The 22,090-nt window shown below is 42.1% G+C and overlaps 1 protein-coding gene across 1 annotated transcript in view; it reads left to right on the top strand.

Annotated features, from left to right (window-relative positions):
• The window catches only part of Not1 (CCR4-NOT transcription complex subunit 1), a 560,605-nt gene that overhangs the window by 71,245 nt on the left and 467,270 nt on the right, over positions 1-22,090 (top strand). Inside the window, exon 6 of the mRNA XM_071695617.1 lies at positions 10,350-10,523. Coding sequence (XP_071551718.1) covers positions 10,350-10,523 — 174 coding nt within the window. The remainder of the gene's footprint in view (positions 1-10,349; positions 10,524-22,090) is intronic.

Here is a 22,090-nt window from a genome sequence, read left to right as displayed (position 1 = left end):
ATTGGAACGATGCGGTATACCGGGGTCGACATGCTGTCAGTGGATTAAACAAGGGCATGTGAAGCTTCTTGGGTAAACCATGGAAAGGTCTGTGGGGACTGGATGTGGAAAGGTAGGTGTGGTTTTGGTGCATTACCCATGACAGCTAGAGACTGAGACTGAACGAATGTGGCCCTTTCTGTTTGTTCCTGGCACTGACTCGTTGGGGAGGAGGGGTATGCTATTTTCGTGTGTGGCAGGGTGGCGATGGGAATGGATGAAGGCAGCAGTATGGATATGTACACATGTATATATGTGTATGTATATGTGTGTATACGTTGAAATGTATATGTATGTATATGTGCGTGTGTGCGTGTTTATGTACATACATGTGTATATGGGTGGGTTGGGCCATTCTTTGCCCATTTCCTTGTGCTACCTTGCTAATTTGGGAGAAGGCAGTTAAGTATAATGAATGAATAAAAAGATAGACTTAGTAATTTAGCGGATGCTTGCTGAAGAATCTTTGCTTTTCTTATGAGTCAAGAGTATGCAGATTGAAGAACTGCTCAAAAACCAAATTACTGATAAATTCATCACACACCAAACATTTAACTGCTTAGAGCTTACCATTTGTGCCTTGGAACTGACCAAAAAACCAAACTGCCTTTCCCATAGGCACCACATAAAATTCTATTACCTTGTTCAGTGGCTGTCGTGCAATGAATGCACAGTATGCAAAGGGTGGATGGTGTGATATCCCAAAATTGAAAACATATAAAAGTGAGTGTTCAAATTACAGAGGTGTAAGCTTGTTGAGTATTCCTGGGAAATTATATAGAAGGGTATTGATTGAGAGGGTGAAGGCATGTACAGAACATCAGATTGGGGAAGAGCAGTGTGGTTTCAGAAGTGGTAGAGGATGTGTGGATCAGGGGTTTGCTTTGAAGAATGTATGAGAGAAATACTTAGAAAAGCAAATGGATTTGTATGTAGCATTTATGGATCTAGAGAAGGCATATGATAGAGTTGATAGAGATGCTCTGTGGAAGGTATTAAGAATATATGGTGTAGGAGGCAAGTTGTTAGAAGCAGTGAAAAGTTTTTATCGAGGATGTAAGGCATGTGTATGTGTAGGAAGAGAGGAAAGTGATTGGTTCTCAGTGAGTTTGGTAAAGTGTATGAAAGAAGAAAGTTGAGAGTAAATGTGAATAAGAGCAAGGTTATTAGGTACAGTAGGGTTGAGGGTCAAGTCAACTGGGAGGTAAGTTTGAATGGAGGAAAACTGGAGGAAGTGAAGTGTTTTAGATATCTGGGAGTGGATTTAGCAGCGGATGGAACCATGGAAGCGGAAGTGAATCATAGGGTCAGGGAGGGGGCGAAAGTTCTGGGAGCCTTGAAGAATGTGTGGAAGTCGAGAACATTATCTCGGAAAGCAAAAATAGGTATGTTTGAAGGAATAGTGGTTCCAACAGTGTTGTATGGTTGCGAGGCATGGACTATGGATAGAGTTGTGCGCAGGAGGGTGGATGTGCTGGAAATGAGATGTTTGAGGACAATGTGTGGTGTGAGGTGGTTTGATCGAGTAAGTAACGTAAGGGTAAGAGAGATGTGTGGAAATAAAAAGAGCGTTGTTGAGAGAGCAGAAGAGGGTGTTTTGAAATGGTTTGGTCACATGGAGAGAATGAGTGAGGAAAGATTGACCAAGAGGATATATGTGTCGGAGGTGGAGGGAACGAGGAGAAGAGGGAGACCAAATTGGAGGTGGAAAGATGGAGTGAAAAAGATTTTGTGTGATCGGGGCCTGAACATGCAGGAGGGTGAAAGGAGGGCTAAGAATAGAGTGAATTGGAGCGATGTGGTATACCGGGGTTGACGTGCTGTCAGTGGATTGAATCAAGGCATGTGTATGGGGGTGGGTTGGGCCATTTCTTTCGTCTGTTTCCTTGCGCTACCTCGCAAACGCGGGAGACAGCGACAAAGCAAAAAAAAAAAAAAAAAAAAAAAATACACAGACATGTACATATATACACATTTATGTAATTCATTCTTGCTGCCTTTATTCATTCCCGTCACCACCCCACCACACATGAAATGACAACCCCTTCCCCCTGTGCGAGATATCGCTAGGAAAAGACAACAAAGGCTACCTTCATTCACACTTAGTCTCTACCTGTTATGTATAATGCACTGAAACCACAGCTTTTTTCTTTTTTTCTTTTTTTCCCTGTCCACACCCTGGCCCACCTAAACTTTCCATGATTTACCCCAGATGCTTCACATACCCAGGTTCAATCCATTGACAGCACATTGACCGCTTTATACCACATAGTTCCAATTCACTGTAGGTATTATTATTATTGTACTTGTTGCTGTCTCCTGCATTAGCGAGGTAACGTAAGGAAACACAAAAGAATGGCCCAACCCACCCACATACGCATTTATATACATACACGTCCACTCACGCACATATACATACCTATACATTTCAACATATACATAGGATATTGTCTGTCTTCTGAGAGTATTTTTTTTGGCCTCCCAGAGTGCGGTTTAGGGGCCTGAACCTGGTTTAGGGCAAGCGCCCTGCCGGTAGCAAGAAGCCTCAAGATGGTCGACCGAGAACGTCCAACTTGGGCACAAATATCTTTAATGGAGACGTTTTCCTCCCTCAGAGCGAGGATACGGGACCTCTCCTCCTTCGACGTCATGGTTCGACCCATTTGCATTTCAGTGGGATGTGTCATTTCTTTCCGCCGACACTGTATATACACATATATATGTGGCCATTCTTTCATCCGTTTCCTTGCACTTCCTCGCTAATGCGGGAGACAGTGATTAAGTATGATAAATATATAGATATCCTTAAAAGCAAACCCTTGATCCACACATCCTTTACCACTTCTGAAACCACCTAGTTCCTCCCTAATCTGATGCTCTGTATACTGTTATGTAGGTGGTGTAATTATTTTTCTTGTGAGCAGCTATTTGAAATTGACAGTCCTTTTATTTACCTTCTTATGGAATATTGCTCATATATCGGGGTCACTTATCCTCCACATCTGAAAACTAGAGTGGAATCAAAAGCCTTCCATCTCATTCATTCTCCTGACTTTCCTCCCTAGCCATCATATTCTTTATGCCACACTGTCTCTGCTCTCTGTTTTACAGGTATTATTTTGGTCACCGTTCTTTGGAGTTACCTGTGTGTGCCCCTGCCCCCAAGGCTTTGGACATGAGGCACACATCTGACTAATGCTTCGCAAAATATCTTGTGTGGAAACAGGCCACACAAGGATTGACTGTCACAATATCTCCTACCCACAGATGGCTAAGCTTTGGAATCCTCTTCCCCATAATCTTTCTTCATTCTTTTTTCACACTTTCTTTCACCTGAGATGGCCTTTGATTGGGGCATTTTACTTTTACCATGTTGGTCATTATGTAAAAAAGAAAATGCACTAATGTAAATTTTGTGACATGCTGAAATTCTTTTTATTTCACTTTGCAGAATCAGGAGACCGTGAATTGTTGGAGCTATCGACAGAAGCCCTTCATTTGTTGCTAACTCAAATTGTTCATCTGTGGAGGGATCCACCTGCTTCCCTGCTGCCTCCAGAATCACGGCAGGCCTTTATTTGTGCTCTGCAGCGCGAGTTTCCCAGGTCACGTGTCCCTGTGGTTCTTGCCCCTTTACTTTACCCAGATTCAGACATTCCTATGGAGAAGATAACTCAAGAAACACCAGCCAACATGGCTAAAAATCTTGTAAGTCTTGTTTCATATTGTAGCTAGTTCTGTAAAGATTTTGGCTTTAAGTACACCACAGATTTAGTCAATCCTTTTATTTATATAATGTTTGAATTCCAAATGTAACCACCCATACAGAAAAAATGAAAAAAAAAATTTTTTTGTGAATTGATAGACTGGCATGAGAATTAGAAAGATGAAAAATGATGATATAGAAGAAACTGAGAAATTCTTAGAGAAAAATGAAGGATTTGTATGTGGCATTTATAGATATGGAGAAAACATATGATAGGTTTGATAGAGATACTTTGTGGAAGGTGGTAAGAATATATGGTGTGGGAGGGAAGCATAGCAGTAGTAATAAGTTTTTATCAACATTGTGACATTGTGTATTATAAAGAGAAATAAGCATGATTGCCAAAAATCTGTGGATTAGATTTTTGTGGTGAGAATGACTGGAAAAGTATCTAACAAAAAGTAAGAAGCTGTATGTAACTTTAATGGATTTGGAAAAAGTTTATGATGAGTCAAGTGGAATGCTTTATGGGATAGGTCAAGGGTGTATGGGGTTGGCAGACAACTATTGGATGGGATGAAAGCTTCTGTAGAGGAACAAATGTGAGTGGAAGAGTGGATGGAGAGTTGGGTGTGAGGCAGGGCTGTGTGATGTCACTTTGGCTTTATTTATTTATTTGGATGGAGTGATAACAGAGATGAAAGCAAAAGTATGGGAAAAGGGTGCAGAGATGGTTTCATATGATACTGTGTTTTCTGCTGATAGTGAAGAGGAGTTGTAGAGGGTTGTGTGTTTTATGGAAAATGGGTGCAGAGATGGTTACAGATGATACTGTGTTGTCTGCTGAGAGTGAAGAGGAGTTGCAGAGGGTTGTGTGTTTTATGATGTGTGTAAGCATTGGCAATTAACGCAAGTTACGTGATGGTGTTTGAAAGGAAATGGAGTGAACGTATAGATTTTGCAAAGTCTAATAGAGAGAAGAAAGTGTACTAAACTGTGTTATAGATATGGGAGAAAGACTTGAAGAGATGAGAGAATTTAAGTAATTAGGAGCTGTTTTGGGTAAGTTTGGTGATAAGGAAGGAGAGTTAAGGGTGAGAGCAGTACAGGGTAGGAGAGTCATTGGGTCCCTTGATAATGAAGGGGTGATGTGTGAGTGAAGAAAGGACGAAAGGATAGCAGTCCTCCCAATCCTGACCTGTGCAGCTGAAACATGGACATGGAATGAGTTTCAGAGATCAAGAATCCAGGCTGCGGAAAGTACCTTTTTGGAAGGGGCAATTGGTTTGACGAGGGAATGAAGAAAGAAAAGAGGGGCTGTGAGAAACATTTGGTTAGGCATGGAATGCAAAAGGAATGAACTGTGGAGTGGGGTGAATGGTTTGGGCATGTGGAAAGAATGAAAGGCAGGTAGTTTATAAGTAGAGTATAATAGTACAGTTAAGGGGATTGGAGTGAAAAGACCACATGTGACATAGGGAAACAGAAGGGGAAGAGACATGGGGAAATAGAAAGGAAGCTTACTGGAGAAGAGTCTTCATGGAAGTTCCCTGAGGGAATGGGCATCAGAGAGATGGAGTGAAAAAGATTTTGAGCGATTGGGGTCTGAACATACAGGAGGGTGAAAGGTGTACAAGGAATAGAGTGAATTGGAACGATGCGGTATACCGGGGTCGACATGCTGTCAGTGGATTAAACAAGGGCATGTGAAGCTTCTTGGGTAAACCATGGAAAGGTCTGTGGGGACTGGATGTGGAAAGGTAGGTGTGGTTTTGGTGCATTACCCATGACAGCTAGAGACTGAGACTGAACGAATGTGGCCCTTTCTGTTTGTTCCTGGCACTGACTCGTTGGGGAGGAGGGGTATGCTATTTTCGTGTGTGGCAGGGTGGCGATGGGAATGGATGAAGGCAGCAGTATGGATATGTACACATGTATATATGTGTATGTATATGTGTGTATACGTTGAAATGTATATGTATGTATATGTGCGTGTGTGCGTGTTTATGTACATACATGTGTATATGGGTGGGTTGGGCCATTCTTTGCCCATTTCCTTGTGCTACCTTGCTAATTTGGGAGAAGGCAGTTAAGTATAATGAATGAATAAAAAGATAGACTTAGTAATTTAGCGGATGCTTGCTGAAGAATCTTTGCTTTTCTTATGAGTCAAGAGTATGCAGATTGAAGAACTGCTCAAAAACCAAATTACTGATAAATTCATCACACACCAAACATTTAACTGCTTAGAGCTTACCATTTGTGCCTTGGAACTGACCAAAAAACCAAACTGCCTTTCCCATAGGCACCACATAAAATTCTATTACCTTGTTCAGTGGCTGTCGTGCAATGAATGCACAGTATGCAAAGGGTGGATGGTGTGATATCCCAAAATTGAAAACATATAAAAGTGAGTGTTCAAATTACAGAGGTGTAAGCTTGTTGAGTATTCCTGGGAAATTATATAGAAGGGTATTGATTGAGAGGGTGAAGGCATGTACAGAACATCAGATTGGGGAAGAGCAGTGTGGTTTCAGAAGTGGTAGAGGATGTGTGGATCAGGGGTTTGCTTTGAAGAATGTATGAGAGAAATACTTAGAAAAGCAAATGGATTTGTATGTAGCATTTATGGATCTAGAGAAGGCATATGATAGAGTTGATAGAGATGCTCTGTGGAAGGTATTAAGAATATATGGTGTGGGAGGCAAGTTGTTAGAAGCAGTGAAAAGTTTTTATCGAGGATGTAAGGCATGTGTATGTGTAGGAAGAGAGGAAAGTGATTGGTTCTCAGTGAGTTTGGTAAAGTGTATGAAAGAAGAAAGTTGAGAGTAAATGTGAATAAGAGCAAGGTTATTAGGTACAGTAGGGTTGAGGGTCAAGTCAACTGGGAGGTAAGTTTGAATGGAGGAAAACTGGAGGAAGTGAAGTGTTTTAGATATCTGGGAGTGGATTTAGCAGCGGATGGAACCATGGAAGCGGAAGTGAATCATAGGGTCAGGGAGGGGGCGAAAGTTCTGGGAGCCTTGAAGAATGTGTGGAAGTCGAGAACATTATCTCGGAAAGCAAAAATAGGTATGTTTGAAGGAATAGTGGTTCCAACAATGTTATATGGTTGCGAGGCGTGGGCTATGGATAGAGTTGTGTGGAGGAGGGTGGATGTGCTGAAAATGAGATGTTTGAGGACAATATGTGGTGTGAGGTGGTTTGATCAAGTAAGTAGTAATAGGGTAAGAGAGATGTGTGGTAATAAAAAGAGTGTAGTTGAGAGAGCAGAAGAGGGTGTTTTGAAATGGTTTGGTCACATGGAGAGAATGAGTGAGGAAAGATTGACCAAGAGGATATATGTGTCAGTGGTGGAGGGAACGAGGAGAAGTGGGAGACGAAATTGGAGGTGGAAAGATGGAGTGAAAAAGATTTTGAGTGATTGGGGCCTGAACATGCAGGAGGGTGAAAGGCGTGCAAGGAATGGAGTGAATTGGAACGATGTGGTATACCGGGGTCGACGTGCTGTCAATGGATTGAACCAGGGCATGTGAAGCGTCTGGGGTAAACCATGGAAAGTTGTGTGGGGCCTGGATGTGGAAAGGGAGCTGTGGTTTCGGTGCATTATTACATGACAGCTAGAGACTGAGTGTGAACGAATGTGGCCTTTGTTGTCTATTCCTAGCGCTACCTCGCACACATTTGGGGAGAGGGGGTTTTTATTTCATGTGTGGCGGGTTGGCGATGGGAATGAATAAAGGCAGACAGTATGAACTATGTACATGTGTGTATATGTATATGTCTGTGTGTGTATATATATGTATACGTTGAGATGTATAGGTATGTATATTTGTATGTGTGGACATGTATGTATATGCATGTGTATGTGTGTGGGTTGGGCCATTCTTTCATCTGTTTACTTGCACTACCTTGCAAACGCGGGAGACAGCGACAAAGCAAAATATATAAATAAATAAATAAATGTGTATATATGTATACATTTAAATGTATAAGTATGTTTATGCGTGTGTGGACGTGTATGTATATACATGTATGTGTGGATGGGTTGGGCCATTCTTTCGTCTGTTTCCTTGTGCTACCTCGCTAAAGCGGGAGACAGCAACAAAGTATAATAGATAGATAGAAATATTCCTTGGTCTTCCATAAATTTGATAATAGTAAAAATACCTTCTTTTAGTTTATTTACGGTCTTGCAAACAAAATTTCATATTGTAACAAATGACAATAAGATTTTTCAAAAGAATATAATGGATAACTGAAAGAATTATTGGGAATGAGGGAAGATAACTGTAAACTATACCTTTCACTTGCCCTTTTGTTATTTACTCGTTCATACTACTTCACACCACATACTGTCCTCAAACATTAAATTTCCAATGCATCCACCCTCCTCTACACATCCTTAAGCATTGTTTAGAGCACTGTACATTCAAACATACCCATTTCTGCTCTCCTGGGTAATGTCCTCTCTTTCCACACATTCTTTAGTTCTCCACAAACCTTTGCACTCTCACCTACCCTTTGGTTTACTTTTGCATCCATGTTTCCATTCACTGCCATGTCCACTCACAGATGTCTAAAACCCTTCACTTCCTTCAGATTTTTTCCATTCAAACTAAGACCCCCAACTAACATGTTTCTCTACCTAGCTAAACACAAACTTGCTTTTATTCACATTTACACTCTACCTCCTCCTCTTGCACACACTTCCAAATTCAGTCAGCATCTTCTGCAGTTTCTCACTTGAATCTGCCACCAGTGCTGTCTTTAGGAAACTCATGACTCACTTCCCAGACCTCCACATCTTCAGACTGCATACTTGCCCCTCCCTCTGCAGCTTCTGCATTTGCCTCCATTACCACTCCATCCATAAACAAGTTAAACAGCCTTGGTGACATTACAGACCCCTCTTACAGACCAAACTAAGCTTGGAACCATTCACTCTCTTCTTACTCTTGTTTCTCCTAAGTATTTCTCTCATTTTTAAAGCAGACACCTAATCCAAACATCTGCCACTCATGAAACCACTTTGGTCATCCCCAGTCAGAGTCTCTGTACATGCCTTCACTCATTCAATCACTACTCTCCCACATAACTTACAGGTGCACTCAAAAATGTATTCCTATTTAGTTCAAACACTCCCCTTTTTCCCCCTTGCCATAATACAGTAGTACTGTATATGCATTCTGCCAGTCCTTTTGTACCTCACCATGATCCATACATACATTGGAAATCCTGACTAATCAGTGAACAACACATTCACCCCCTTGCTTAAGAAGTTCAACAAATATACCATCCACTTCAGCTGCCTTGATACATTTCTTCTTAGGCTAAGCATTCACCACTTCTTATCACCAAACTGCTCTCCATGGTTTTCACTTTTACAACAGCCTGACTCAAACGCCCTACATTTACCACCTTGTCATCAAAAACAACAGTCCTTCAAAATACTCACCCCATCTCACTTCATCATTACCTGTTACCATACTCTCATTTGCCTTCTTTTCAACCTCCAAACCTTCCTCTTGACCTCTTGCTGCTTCATCTTAAAAATTTTCCAGTCATCTGCACAACTTCCTTGTAAATATTGCCCATATACCTTTCTTTTCTCTTTCATTAGCAACTTCACTTGCTCATCACACCTCTCATTACCATTCCTAACTTGCCCACCTCCCATCTTATGCATGTCACCATCTCTTGTAAATGCCAGCACTGTTTTCCTTAATACCTCCCATTCCTTGCCCACTGCATTTGCTTTCATCTTTTGCCATTCTACTCTCAATTTCTCCCGGTATTAACCACTCTTTTCACCCATAAAATTCCTCTTTTTCTGAAAGCCTTTACAGATATTCACCCTTACTTCCACAAGTTCAATATCAGACATCTTGCCAGCTGCCCCTTTCAACACATCCACATCCAAAAGCCTTTCCATTGCATACCTATGATTTAGCACGCAATCCAATAATGCCCATTGACTATCCCTATTCACATATGTATATTTATGTATGTCCCTTTTTCAAACCTGGTATTCCCAATTGCCAGCCCAGTTTCATCACACAACTCCACAAGCTGTTTACCATTTCCTTTCACATTACTTAATACCCCTTAATCCGTAACAATATCCCCAACTGCCACATTATTCATCTTCACATTTAGGTTACCCATCACCAATATGTAGTTTCCTCCATCAAAGCTGTTGATACACTCACTGAGCTGCTCCCAAGACACTTGTTCATAGCCAGGTACATATGAATAACAATCACCTGTCTCTCAATCCATTCTCATTTTTCCCTGCATCAGTCTAGAGTTTACTTCCTTACACTCTTTCACACACTCCCACAACTGCTTCAGCAGTAGCACAACCTCTTCCTTGTGTAGTCCACGCCTATGGGATATAATAGGCAGCATAGGTAAATAATCATTAACTTTATGCACCTCTAGGTAAGCATTTATCTGTGGGGTAAAGTATCTTGAGAATTTGTGTTATACAGTGAGAACTGAAGGAGGGAATTAGGGACAAACTTTGTGTGATTTAAGATGCTACCTTGTTTGTCAGTGTTGGAGAATTTTAGGTTATGCTAATTGTTATTGTATTTTTCAGTTGGATGGCTCATTAGCTGACTTGGTCTTAGAATTGGGCTATAGTTTCTGCAATACAGTAGAAGAATGTAGAAACAACTTAGCCAACTTTGGAGTGGGTTCCATAACCCCAGCAGCTGTAGCTAAAGTCTTGGGTGTCATGGTTCGAACTCACACAGGCCTACCATCTGAACAGGTAAGGAATCATAAACAATTATACACTTGATTTCAAACATTCATAGTTGATAATTTCATCAAATTGTATCCTTTCCCACAAGGCTTTGTTGCACTGGTCGGCCTCTATTAAAGCCAACATTAATATTACTGCAAGTGCTTTACCTTTTCATATGGGATGATTTGGAATACAGTCATATGAAGAGGGGATATAATTCTCAGCTTGTTATATCTAGATGTTCTTTCAAAAGCTGAGACTAGAATCATGGCAGTTAGCAAAATCAACATTTGTGAACTATTGTTTTAGGGGAAAATAATGGAGTGCAACTATTATATCTTTGAAAACAGAGATGCAGCAATTGTTTCAGAGGATTATTAAAGAATGCAATCCAACCCACCTCCACCAGACTATTTTACCCACGTACTTTGTCACTGTCTCCTGCGTTAGCGAGGTAGCGCAAGGAAACAGACGAAAGAATGGCCCAACCCACCCACATACACGTCCACACACGCACATATACATACTTGTACATCTCAACGTATACATACATATACACACACAGGGGATAGGGATAGGGGAGAAAGAATACTTTCCACGCATTCCTCACATGTCGTAGAAGGCGACTAAAAGGGACGGGAGCGGGGGGCTAGAAACCCTCCCCTCCTTCTATATTAACTTTCTAAAAGGGGAAACAGAAGAAGCAGTCATGCTGGGAGTGCTCATCCTCCTTGAAGGCTCAGATTGGGGTGTCGAAATGTGTGTGGATGTAACCAAGATGAGAAAAAAGGAGAGATAGGTTGTATGTTTGAGGAAAGGAACCTGGATGTTTTGGCTCTGAGTGAAACGAAGCTCAAGGGTAAAGGGGAAGAGTGGTTTGGGAATGTCTTGGGAGTAAAGTCAGGGATTAGTGAGAGGACAAGAGCAAGGGAAGGATTAGCACTGCTCCTGAAACAGGAGTGATGGGAGCATGTGATAGAGTGTAAGAAAGTAAACCCTAGATTGATATGGGTAAAACTTCGAAAGTTGATGGAGAGAGATAGGTGATTATTGGTGCATATGCACCTGGGCATGAGAAGAAAGATCATGAGAGGCAAGTGTTTTGGGAGCAGCTGAATGAGTGTGTTAGTGGTTTTGATGCACAAGACCAGGTTATAGTGATGGGTGATTTGAATGCAAAGGTGAGTAATGTGGCAGTTGAGGAATAATTGGTATACATGGGGTGTTCAGTGTTGTAAATGGAAATGGTGAAGAGCTTGTAGATTTATGTGCTGAAAAAGGACTGGTGCTTGGGAATACCTGGTTTAAAAAGAGAGATATACATAAGTATACATATGTAAGTAGGAGAGATGGCCAGAGAGCGTTAATGGATTACGTGTTGGTTGATAGGCACGCGAAAAAGAAACTTTAGGATATTAATGTGCTGAGAGATGCAACTGGAGGGATGTCTGATCATTATCTTGTGGAGGAGAAGGTGAAGATTTGTAGAGGTTTTCAGAAAAGAAGAGACAATGTTGAGGTGAAGAGAGTGGTGAGAGTAAGTGAGCTTGGGAAAGAGACTTGTGTGAGGAAGTACCAGGAAAGACTGAGTACAGAATGGAAAAAGGTGAGAACAAAGGAGGTAAGGGGAGTGGGGGAGGAATGGGATGTATTTAGGGAAGCAGTGATGGCTTGCGCAAAAGATGCTTGTGGCATGAGAAGCGTGGGAGGTGGGCATATTAGAAAGGGTAGTGAGTGGTGGGATGAAGAAGTAAGATTATTAGTGAAAGAGGAGAGAGAGGCATTTGGATGATTTTTGCAGGGAAATAATGCAAATGAGTGGGAGATGTATAAAAGAAAGAGGCAGGAGGTCAAGAGAAAGGTGCAAGAGGTGAAAAAGAGGGCAAATGAGAGTTGGGGTGAGAGAGTATCATTAAATTTTAGGGAGAGTAAAATGTTTTGAAGGAGGTAAATAAAGTGCGTAAGACAAGGGAACAAATGGGAACTTCAGTGAAGGGGGCTAATGGGGAGGTGATAACAAGTAGTGGTGATGTGAGAAGGAGATGGAGTGAGTATTTTGAATGTTTGTTGAATATGTTTGATGATGATGATAGAGTGACAGATATAGGGTGTTTTGGTTGAGGTGGTGTGCAAAGTGAGAGATCTCTCGTTTGGGAGAATGATTTGGTAAACAGAGAAGAGGCAGTAAAAGCTTTGCGGAAGATGAAAACCAGCAAGGCAGTGGGTTTGGATGGTATTGCAGTGGAATTTATTAAAAAAGGGGGTGACTGTATTGTTGACTGGTTGGTAAGGTTAATTAATGTATGTATGATTCATGGTGAGGTGCCTGAGGATTGGTGGAATGCTTGCATAGTGCCATTGTACAAAGGCAAAGGGGATAAAGGTGAGTGCTCAAATTACAGAGGTATAAGTTTGTTGAGTATTCCTGGGAAATTATATGGAAGGGTATTGATTGAGAGGGTGAAGGCATGTACAGAGCATCAGATTGGGGAAGAGCAGTGTGGTTTCAGAAGTGGTAGAGGATGTGTGGATCAGGTGTTTGCTTTGAAAAATGTATGTGAGAAATACTTAGAAAAGCAAATGGATTTGTATGTAGCATTTATGGATCTGGAGAAGGCATATGGTAAGAGTTGATAGAGATGCTCTGTGGAAGGTATTAAGAATATATGATGTGGGAGGCAAGTTGTTAGAAGCAGTGAAAAGTTTTTATCTAGGATGTAAGACATGTGTACATGTAGGAAGAGAGGAAAGTGATTGGTTCTCAGTGAATGTAGGTTTGCAGCAGGGGTGTGTGATGTCTCCATGGTTGTTCTCCATGGATGTCTCCATGGTTGTTCACACACTTTACCAAACTCAATCATCAGCTTCTGAAGTTTTTCACCTGAATCAGCGTCCAGCGTTTCCCAAGCTCTCTCATCCACAACAGACTGCATACTTGCCCCTCTTTCCAAAACTCTTGCATTCACCTCCCTAACAACCCCATCCATAAACAAATTAAACACCCATGGAGACATACACACCCCTGCCACAAACCATACATTTATTTCATATTTATTTTGCTTTGTCGCTGTCTCCCGCGTTAGCGAGGTAGCGCAAGGGAACAGACGAAAGAGTGGCCCAACCCACCTGCATACATGTCCACACACGCAAATATACATACCTATACATCTCAACGTATACATATATATACACACACAGACATATACATATACATTCTATTCCTTGCACGCCTTTCACCCTCCTGCATGTTCAGGCCCCGATCACTCAAAATCTTTTTCACTCCATCTTTCCACCTCCAATTTGGTCTCCCAATTCTCCTCGTTCCCTCCACCTCTGACACATATACCCTCTTGGTCAATCTTTCCTCACTCATTCTCTCCATGTGACCAAACCATTTCAAAACACCCTCTTCTGCTCTCTCAACCACACTATTTAATTTGTTTATGGATGGGGTTGTTAGGGAGGTGAATGCAAGAGTTTTGGAAAGAGGGGGAAGTATGAAGTCTGTTGTGGATGAGAGAGCTTGGGAAGTGAGTCAGTTGTTGTTCGCTGATGATACAGTGCTGGTGGCTGATTCATGTTAGAAACTGCAGAATCTGGTGACTGAGTTTGGTAAAGTGTGTGAAAGAAGAAAGTTAAGAGTAAATGTGAATAAGAGCAAGGTTATTAGGTACAGTAGGGTTGAGGGTCAAGTCAATTGGGAGGTAAGTTTGAATGGAGAAAAACTGGAGGAAGTAAAGTGTTTTAGATATCTGGGAGTGGATCTGGCAGCAGATGGAACCATGGAAGCGGAAGTGAATCATAGGGTGGGGGAGGGGGCGAAAATCCTGGGAGCCTTGAAGAACGTGTGGAAGTCGAGAACATTATCTCGGAAAGCAAAAATGGGTATGTCTAAAGGAATAGTGGTTCCAACAATGTTGTATGGTTGCAAGGCATGGGCTATGGATAGAGTTGTGCCCAGGAGGGTGGATGTGCTGGAAATGAGATGTTTGAGGACAATGTGTGGTGTGAGGTGGTTTGATCGAGTAAGTAATGTAAGGGTAAGAGAGATGTGTGGAAATAAAAAGAGCGTGGTTGAGAGAGCAGAAGAGGGTGTTTTGAAATGGTTTGGGCACATCGAGAGAATGAGTGAGGAAAGATTGACCTCTTAAGAGGATATATGTGTCGGAGGTGGAGGGAACAAGGAGAAGTGGGAGACCAAATTGGAGGTGGAAAGATGGAGTGAAAAAGATTTTGAGTGATTGGGGCCTGAACATTCAGGAGGGTGGAAGGAGGGCAAGGAATAGAGTGAATTGGATCGATGTGGTATAGCGGGGTTGACTTGCTGTCAGTGGATTGAATCAGGGCATGTGAAGCGTCTGGGGTAAACCATGGAAAGTTGTGTGGGGCCTGGATGTGGAAAGGGAGCTGTTTTTTCGGGCATTATTGCGTGGCAGCTAGAGACTGAGTGTGAACGAATGGGGCCTTTGTTGTCTTTTCCTAGCGCTACCTCGCACACATGAGGGGGAGAGGGGAGGTATTCCATGTGTGGCTAGGTGGCGATGGGAGTGAATGGGGGCAGACAGTGTGAATTGTGTGCATGGGTATATATGTATGTGTCTGTGTATGTATATATATATGTGTACATTGAGATGTATAGGTATGTATATTTGCGTGTGTGGACGTGTGTGTGTATACATTGTGTATGGGGGTGGGTTGGGCCATTTCTTTCGTCTGTTTCCTTGCGCTACCTCGCAGACGCAGGAGACAGCGACAAAGCAAAATAAATAAATAAATAAATCTCTCTTACCCATACATTGCTTACTCGATCAAACCACCTCACACCACATATTGTCCTCAAACATCTCATTTCCAGCACATCCACCCTCCTCCACATAACTCTATCTATAGCCCACGTCTCGCAACCATATAACATTGTTGGAACCACTATTCCTTCATACATACCCATTTTTGCTTTTCAAGATAACGTTCTCAACTTCCACACATTTTTCAACGCTCCCAGAACTTTCACCCCCTCACCCACACTATGATTCATTTCCACTTCCATGGTTCCATCCGATGCCAAATCCACTCCCAGATATCTAAAACACTGATATATACATATACATACACAAACCGACATATACATATATAAACATGTACACAATTCATATTCTACCCTTATTCATTCCCGTCGCCATCCCTCCACACATGAAATAACAACCCCCTCCCCCAGCATGTGTCCGAGGTAGAGCTAGGAAAAGACAACAAAAGCTACATTCGTTCACATTCAGTCTCTAGCTGTCATGTATAATGTACCGAAACCACACCTCCCTTTCCACATCCAGGCCCCACAGAACTTTCCATGGTTTACTGGGTCAATCCATTGACAGCATGTCGACCCTGGTATACCACATCGTTCCAATTCACTCTATTCCTTGCACGCCTTTCACCCTCCTGCTTGTTCAGGCCCCAATCACTCAAAATCTTTTTCACTCCATCTTTCCACCTCCAATTTCGTCTCCAACTTCTCCTCGTTCCCTCCACCTCTGACACATATATCCTCTTTGTCAATCTTTCCTCACTCATTCCCTCCATGTGACTTAACCATTTCAAAACAACCTCTTCTGCTCTCTCAACCACACTCTTTTTATTACCACACATCTCTTACCCCTTTCATTACTAATTCGATCAAACCACCTCACACCACATATTGTCCTCAAACATCTCGTTTCCAGCACATCCACCCTCCTGCGCACAACTCTATCCATAGCCCACGCCTCGCAACCATACAACATTGTTGGAACCACTATTCCTTCAAACATACCCATTTTTGCTTTCCGAGATAATGTTCTTGACTTCCAAACATTCTTCAAGGCTCCCAGAATTTTCGGCCCCTCCCCCACCCTATGATTCACTTCTACTTCCGTGGTTCCATCCGCTGCCAAATCCACTCCCAGATATCTAAAACACTATACTTCCTCCAGTTTTTCTCCATTCAATCTTACCTCCCAATTGACTTGACCCTCAACCCTACTGTACCTAATAACCTTGCTCTTATTCACATATACTCTTAACTTTCTTCTTTCACACACTTTACCAAACTCAGTCACCAGCTTCTGCAGTTTCTCACATGAATCAGCCACCAGCGCTGTATCATCAGCGAACAACAACTGACTCACTTCCCAAGCTCTCTCATCCACAACAGACTTCATACTTGTCCCTCTTTCCAAAACTCTTGCATTCACCTCCCTAACAACCCCGTCCGTAAACAAATTAAACATCCATGGAGACATCACACACCCCTGCCGCAAACCTACATTCACTGAGAACCAATCACTTTCCTCTCTTCCTACACATACACATGCCTTACATCCTCGATAAAAACTTTTCACCGCTTCTAACAACTTGCCTCCCACCCCATATATTCTTAATACCTTCCACAGAGCATCTCTATCAACTCTATCATATGCCTTCTCTAGATCCATAAATGCTACATACAAATCCATTTGCTTTTCATTCTTCAAAGCAAACACCTGATCCACACATCCTCTACCACTTCTGAAACCACACTGCTCTTCCCCAATCTGATGCTCTGTACATGCCTTCACCCTCTCAATCAATACCCTCCCATATAATTTCCCAGGAATACTCAACAAACTTATACCTCTGTAATTTGAGCACTCACTCTTATCCCCTTTGCCTTTGTACAATGGCACTATGCAAGCATTCTGCCAATCCTCAGGCACCTCACCCTGAATCATACATACATTAAATAATCTTACCAACCAGTCAACAATACAGTCACCCCCTTTTTTAATAAATTCCACTGCAGTGCCATCCAAACCCACTACCTTGTCGGCTTTCATCTTCCGCAAAGCTTTTATTACCTCCTCCCTGCTTACCAAATCATTTTCCCTAACCCACTCACTTTGCACACCACCTCAACCAAAACACCCTATATCTGCCACTTTATCGTCAAACACATTCAACAAGCCTTCAAAATACTCACTCCATCTCCTCCTCACATCACCACTACTTGTTATCACCTCCCCATTAGCCCCCTTCACTGAAGTTCCCATTTGCTCTCTTGTCTTACGCACTTTATTTACCTCCTTCCAAAACATCTTTTTATTCTCCCTAAAATTTAATGATACTCTCTCACTCCAACTCTCATTTGCCCTCTTTTTCACCTCTTGCACCTTTCTCTTGACCTCCTGCCTCTTTCTTTTATACATCTCCCACTAATTTGCAATATTTCCCTGCCAAAATCATCCAAATGCTTCTCTCTTCTCTTTCACTAATAATCTTACTTCTTCATCCCACCACTCACTACCATTTCTAATCTGCCCACCTCCCATGCTTCTCATGCCACAAACATATTTTGTGCAAGCCATCACTGCTTCCCTAAGTGGGAGATGTATAATAGAAAGAGGCAGGAGGTCAAGAGAAAGGTGCAAGAGGTGAAAAAGAGGGCAAATTAGAGTTGGGGTGAGAGAGTATCATTAAATTTCAGGGAGGATAAAAAGATGTTTTGGAAGGAGATAAATAAAGTGCGTAAGACAAGAGAATAGATGGGAACATCGGTGAAGGGGGCTAATGGGCAGGTAATAAAAAGTAGTGGTGATGTGAGAAGGAGATGAAGTGATTATTTTGAATGTTTGTTGAGTGTGTTAGATGATAGAGTGGCAGATATAGGGTGTTTTGGTTGAGGTGGTGTGCGAAGTGAGAGTGTCAGGGAGAATGATGTGGTAAACAGAGAAGAGGTAGTAAAAGCTTTGCAGTTGATGAAAGCTGGCTAGGCAGCGGGATTGGATGGTATTGCAGTGGAATTTATTAAAAAAAGGGGGTGACTGTGTTTTTGACTAGTTGGTGAGGATATTTAATGTATGTATGGCTCATGGTGAGGTGCCTGAGGATTGGTGGAATGCATGCATAGTTCCATTGTACAAAGGCAAAGGGGATAAAAGTGAGTGCTCAAATTACAGAGGTATAAGTTTTTTGAGTGTCCCTTGGAAATTATATGAGGGTAGTGATTGAGAGGGTGAAAGCATGTACAGAGCATCAGATTTGGGAAGAGCAGTGTGGTTTCAGAAGTGGTAGAGGATGTGTGGATCAAGTGTTTGCTCTGAAGAATGTATGTGAGAAATACTTAGAAAAGCAAATGGATCTATATGTAGCATTTGTGGATATGGAGAAGGCATATGATAAAATTGATAGAGATGCTCTGTAGAAAATATTAAGAATATATGGTTGCTAGAAGCAGTGAAAAGTTTTTATCGAGGATGTAAGGCATGTGTACAAGTAGGAAGAGAGGAAAGTGATTGGTTCTAAGTGAATGTTGGTTTGCGGCAGGGTTGCGTGATGTCTCCATGGTTGTTTAATTTGTTTATGGATGGGTTTGTTAGGGAGTTTAATGCAAGAGTTTTGGAGAGAGTGACAAGTATGCAGTCATTTGTTGATAAGAGGGCTTGGGAAGTGAGTCAGTTGTTGTTCGCTGATGATACAGCGCTGGTGGCTTATTCATGTGAGAAACTGCAGAAGCTGGTGATTAAGTTTGGTAAAGTGTATGAAAAAAGAAAGCTGAGAGTAAATGTGAATAAGAGTAAGTTTATTAGGCTCAGTAGAGTTGAGGGACAAGTCAGTTGTGAGGTAAGTTTGAATGGAGATAAAGTGGAGGAAGTGAAGTGTTTTAGATACCTGAGAGTGGATTTGGCAGCGAGTGGAACCATGGAAGCATAAGTGAGTCACAGGGTGGGGGAGCAGGCGAAGGTTCTGTGAGTGTTGAAGAATGTGTGGAAGATGAGAATGTTATCTTGGAGAGCAAAAATGAGTATGTGGTTCCAACAATGTTACATGGTTGCGAGGCATGGGCTATAGATTGGATTGTGCTGAGGAGGGTGGATGTGTTGGAAATGAGATGTTTGAGGACAATATGTGGTGTGAGGTGGTTTGCTCAAGTAAGTAATGAAAGGGTAAGAGAGAGGTGTGGTAATAAAAGGATTGTGGTTGAGAGAACAGAAGAGGGTGTATTGAAATGGTTTGGTCACATGGAGAGAATGATGAAGGAAAGATTGACAAAGAGGATATATGTGTCAGAGGTGGAGGGGACGAGGAGAAGTAGGAGACCGAATTGGAGGTGGAAGGAAGGAGTGAAAAAGATTGGGATCAGAACTTACAGGAGGGTGAAAGAAGTGCAAGAAATAGAGTGAATATGAATGATTTGGGAGGTGAGTTTGAATGGAGAAAAACTGGAGGAAGTGAAGTGTTTTAGATATCTGGGAGTGGATCTGTCAGCGGATGGAACCATGGAAGCGGAAGTGGATCATAGGGTGGGGGAGGGGGCGAAAATTTTGGGAGCCTTGAAAAATGTGTGGAAGTCGAGAACATTATCTCGGAAAGCAAAAATGGGTATGTTTGAGGGAATAGTGGTTCCAACAATGTTGTATGGTTGCGAGGCGTGGGCTATGGATAGAGATGTGCGCAGGAGGATGGATGTGCTGGAAATGAGATGTTTGAGGACAATGTGTGGTGTGAGGTGGTTTGATCGAGTAAGTAACGTAAGGGTAAGAGAGATGTGTGGAAATAAAAAGAGCGTGGTTGAGAGAGCAGAAGAGGGTGTTTTGAAATGGTTTGGGCACATGGAGAGAATGAGTGAGGAGAGATTGACCAAGAGGATATATGTGTCGGAGGTGGAGGGAACGAGGAGAAGAGGGAGACCAAATTGGAGGTGGAAAGATGGAGTGAAAAAGATTTTGTGTGATCGGGGCCTGAACATGCAGGAGGGTGAAAGGAGGGCAAGGAATAGAGTGAATTGGAGTCATGTGGTATACAGGGGTTGACGTGCTGTCAGTGGATTGAATCAAGGCATGTGAAGCGTCTGGGGTAAACCATGGAAAGCTGTGTAGGTATGTATATTTGCGTGTGTGGACGTGTGTATGTACATGTGTATGGGGGGGGGGGGGGTTGGGCCATTTCTTTCGTCTGTTTCCTTGCGCTACCTCGCAAACGCGGGAGACAGCGACAAAGTATAAAAAAAAAAAAAAAAAAAATGAATGATTTGGTATACCAGGGTCGAGGTGCTGTCAATGGATTGAATCAGAGCACGTTAAGCGTCTGGGGTAAATGATGGAAAGTTTTGTGGGACCTGGATGTGGAAAGGGGGCTGTGGTTTTGGTGCATTGCACATGACAGCTAGAAACTGAGTGTGAACAAAGCCTTTGTTTTCTTTTTATAGCGCTTCCTTGCCCGTGCATGGGGGGAGGGGGGTGCCATTTCATGTGTGGCAGGTTGGCGATGGAAATGAATAAAGGCAGCAAGTATGAGTATTTACATGTGTGCATATATGTATATGTCTTTGTATTTATGTTTATGTGTGTATGTAAATGTATATGTGCTTATTTGGGCTTGTATGTGTATACATGTGTATGCAGGTGGGTTGGGCCATTCATTTGTCTGTTTCCTTGCACTACCTCGCTAATGCAGGTGACAGCGACAAAGTATGATAATAATTAAAAAAAGAGTGAATTGTAAAGGTATGTTTATGTGCATGTGTGGGCTTGTATGTATATACTTGTGTATGTGGGTGGGTTCAGCCATTCTTTCATCTGCTTCCTTGCGCTACCTCACTGATGCGGGAGGCAGCAACAAAGTATAATGAAATGAATAATATTCATACTTGCTGCCTTCATCCGTTCCTGTTGCTGCCCCATCACACATGAAATAGCATCACTCCTTCCAGTGAGGTAGTGCCAGGAAAAGACAAAAAAAGGCCACATTCGTTCACACTCAGTCTCTGGCTGTCATGTGTAATGCACTGACACCACAACTCCCATTCCACATCCAGACCCCACACTTTTTTCCATAGTTTACCCCAGACGACTCATATGCACAGTCACCCCCTATTTTAATAAATTACACTGCAGTACCATCCAAACTCGCCGCCATGCCGGCTTTCATCTTCCGCAAAGCTTTCACTACTTTTTCTCTGTTTACCAAACCAATCTTTCTGACCCTCTCATTTAGTGCACCACTTCAACCAAAACACCCTATATCTGCCACTCTTATCATCAAACACATTCAACAAACCTTCAAAATACACTCCATCTCCTTCTCACTTTACTACTGCATGTTATTACTTCCCCATTAGCCCCCTTCACCGATGTTCCCATTTGTTCTCTTCTCTTACTCACTTTATTTACCTCCTTCCAAAACATCTTTTTTTTCTCTCTAGAATTTAATGATGCTCTCTCACCCCAACTCTCATTTGCCTTCTTTTTCACCCCTTGCACACTTCTCTTGACCTCCTGCTACTTTCTTTTATACATCTCCCTGTCATTTGCAAAAATCATCCAAATGCCTCTCTCTTCTCTTTCCTTAACAATCTTACTTCTTCATCCCATCACTCACTACCCTCTCTAATCTGCCAACCTCACACCTTTCTCTGCCATATGCATCTTTTGCACAAGCTATCACTGCTTCCCTGAATATACTTGTACATATTCATACTTTCTTGCTTTCATCCATTCCTGGTGCTATATTAATAAGGTATGGCTAGGAATGGACAAAGAAAGGCCACATTCATTTACATTCATTCTGTAGTTGCCATGTAG

This window comes from Panulirus ornatus, chromosome 58, assembly GCF_036320965.1.
Source record: "Panulirus ornatus isolate Po-2019 chromosome 58, ASM3632096v1, whole genome shotgun sequence".
NCBI lineage: Eukaryota > Metazoa > Arthropoda > Malacostraca > Decapoda > Palinuridae > Panulirus > Panulirus ornatus.
The sequence above is the reverse complement of the archived record's forward strand: the minus strand, read 5'-3'. Positions and strand labels throughout refer to the sequence as shown.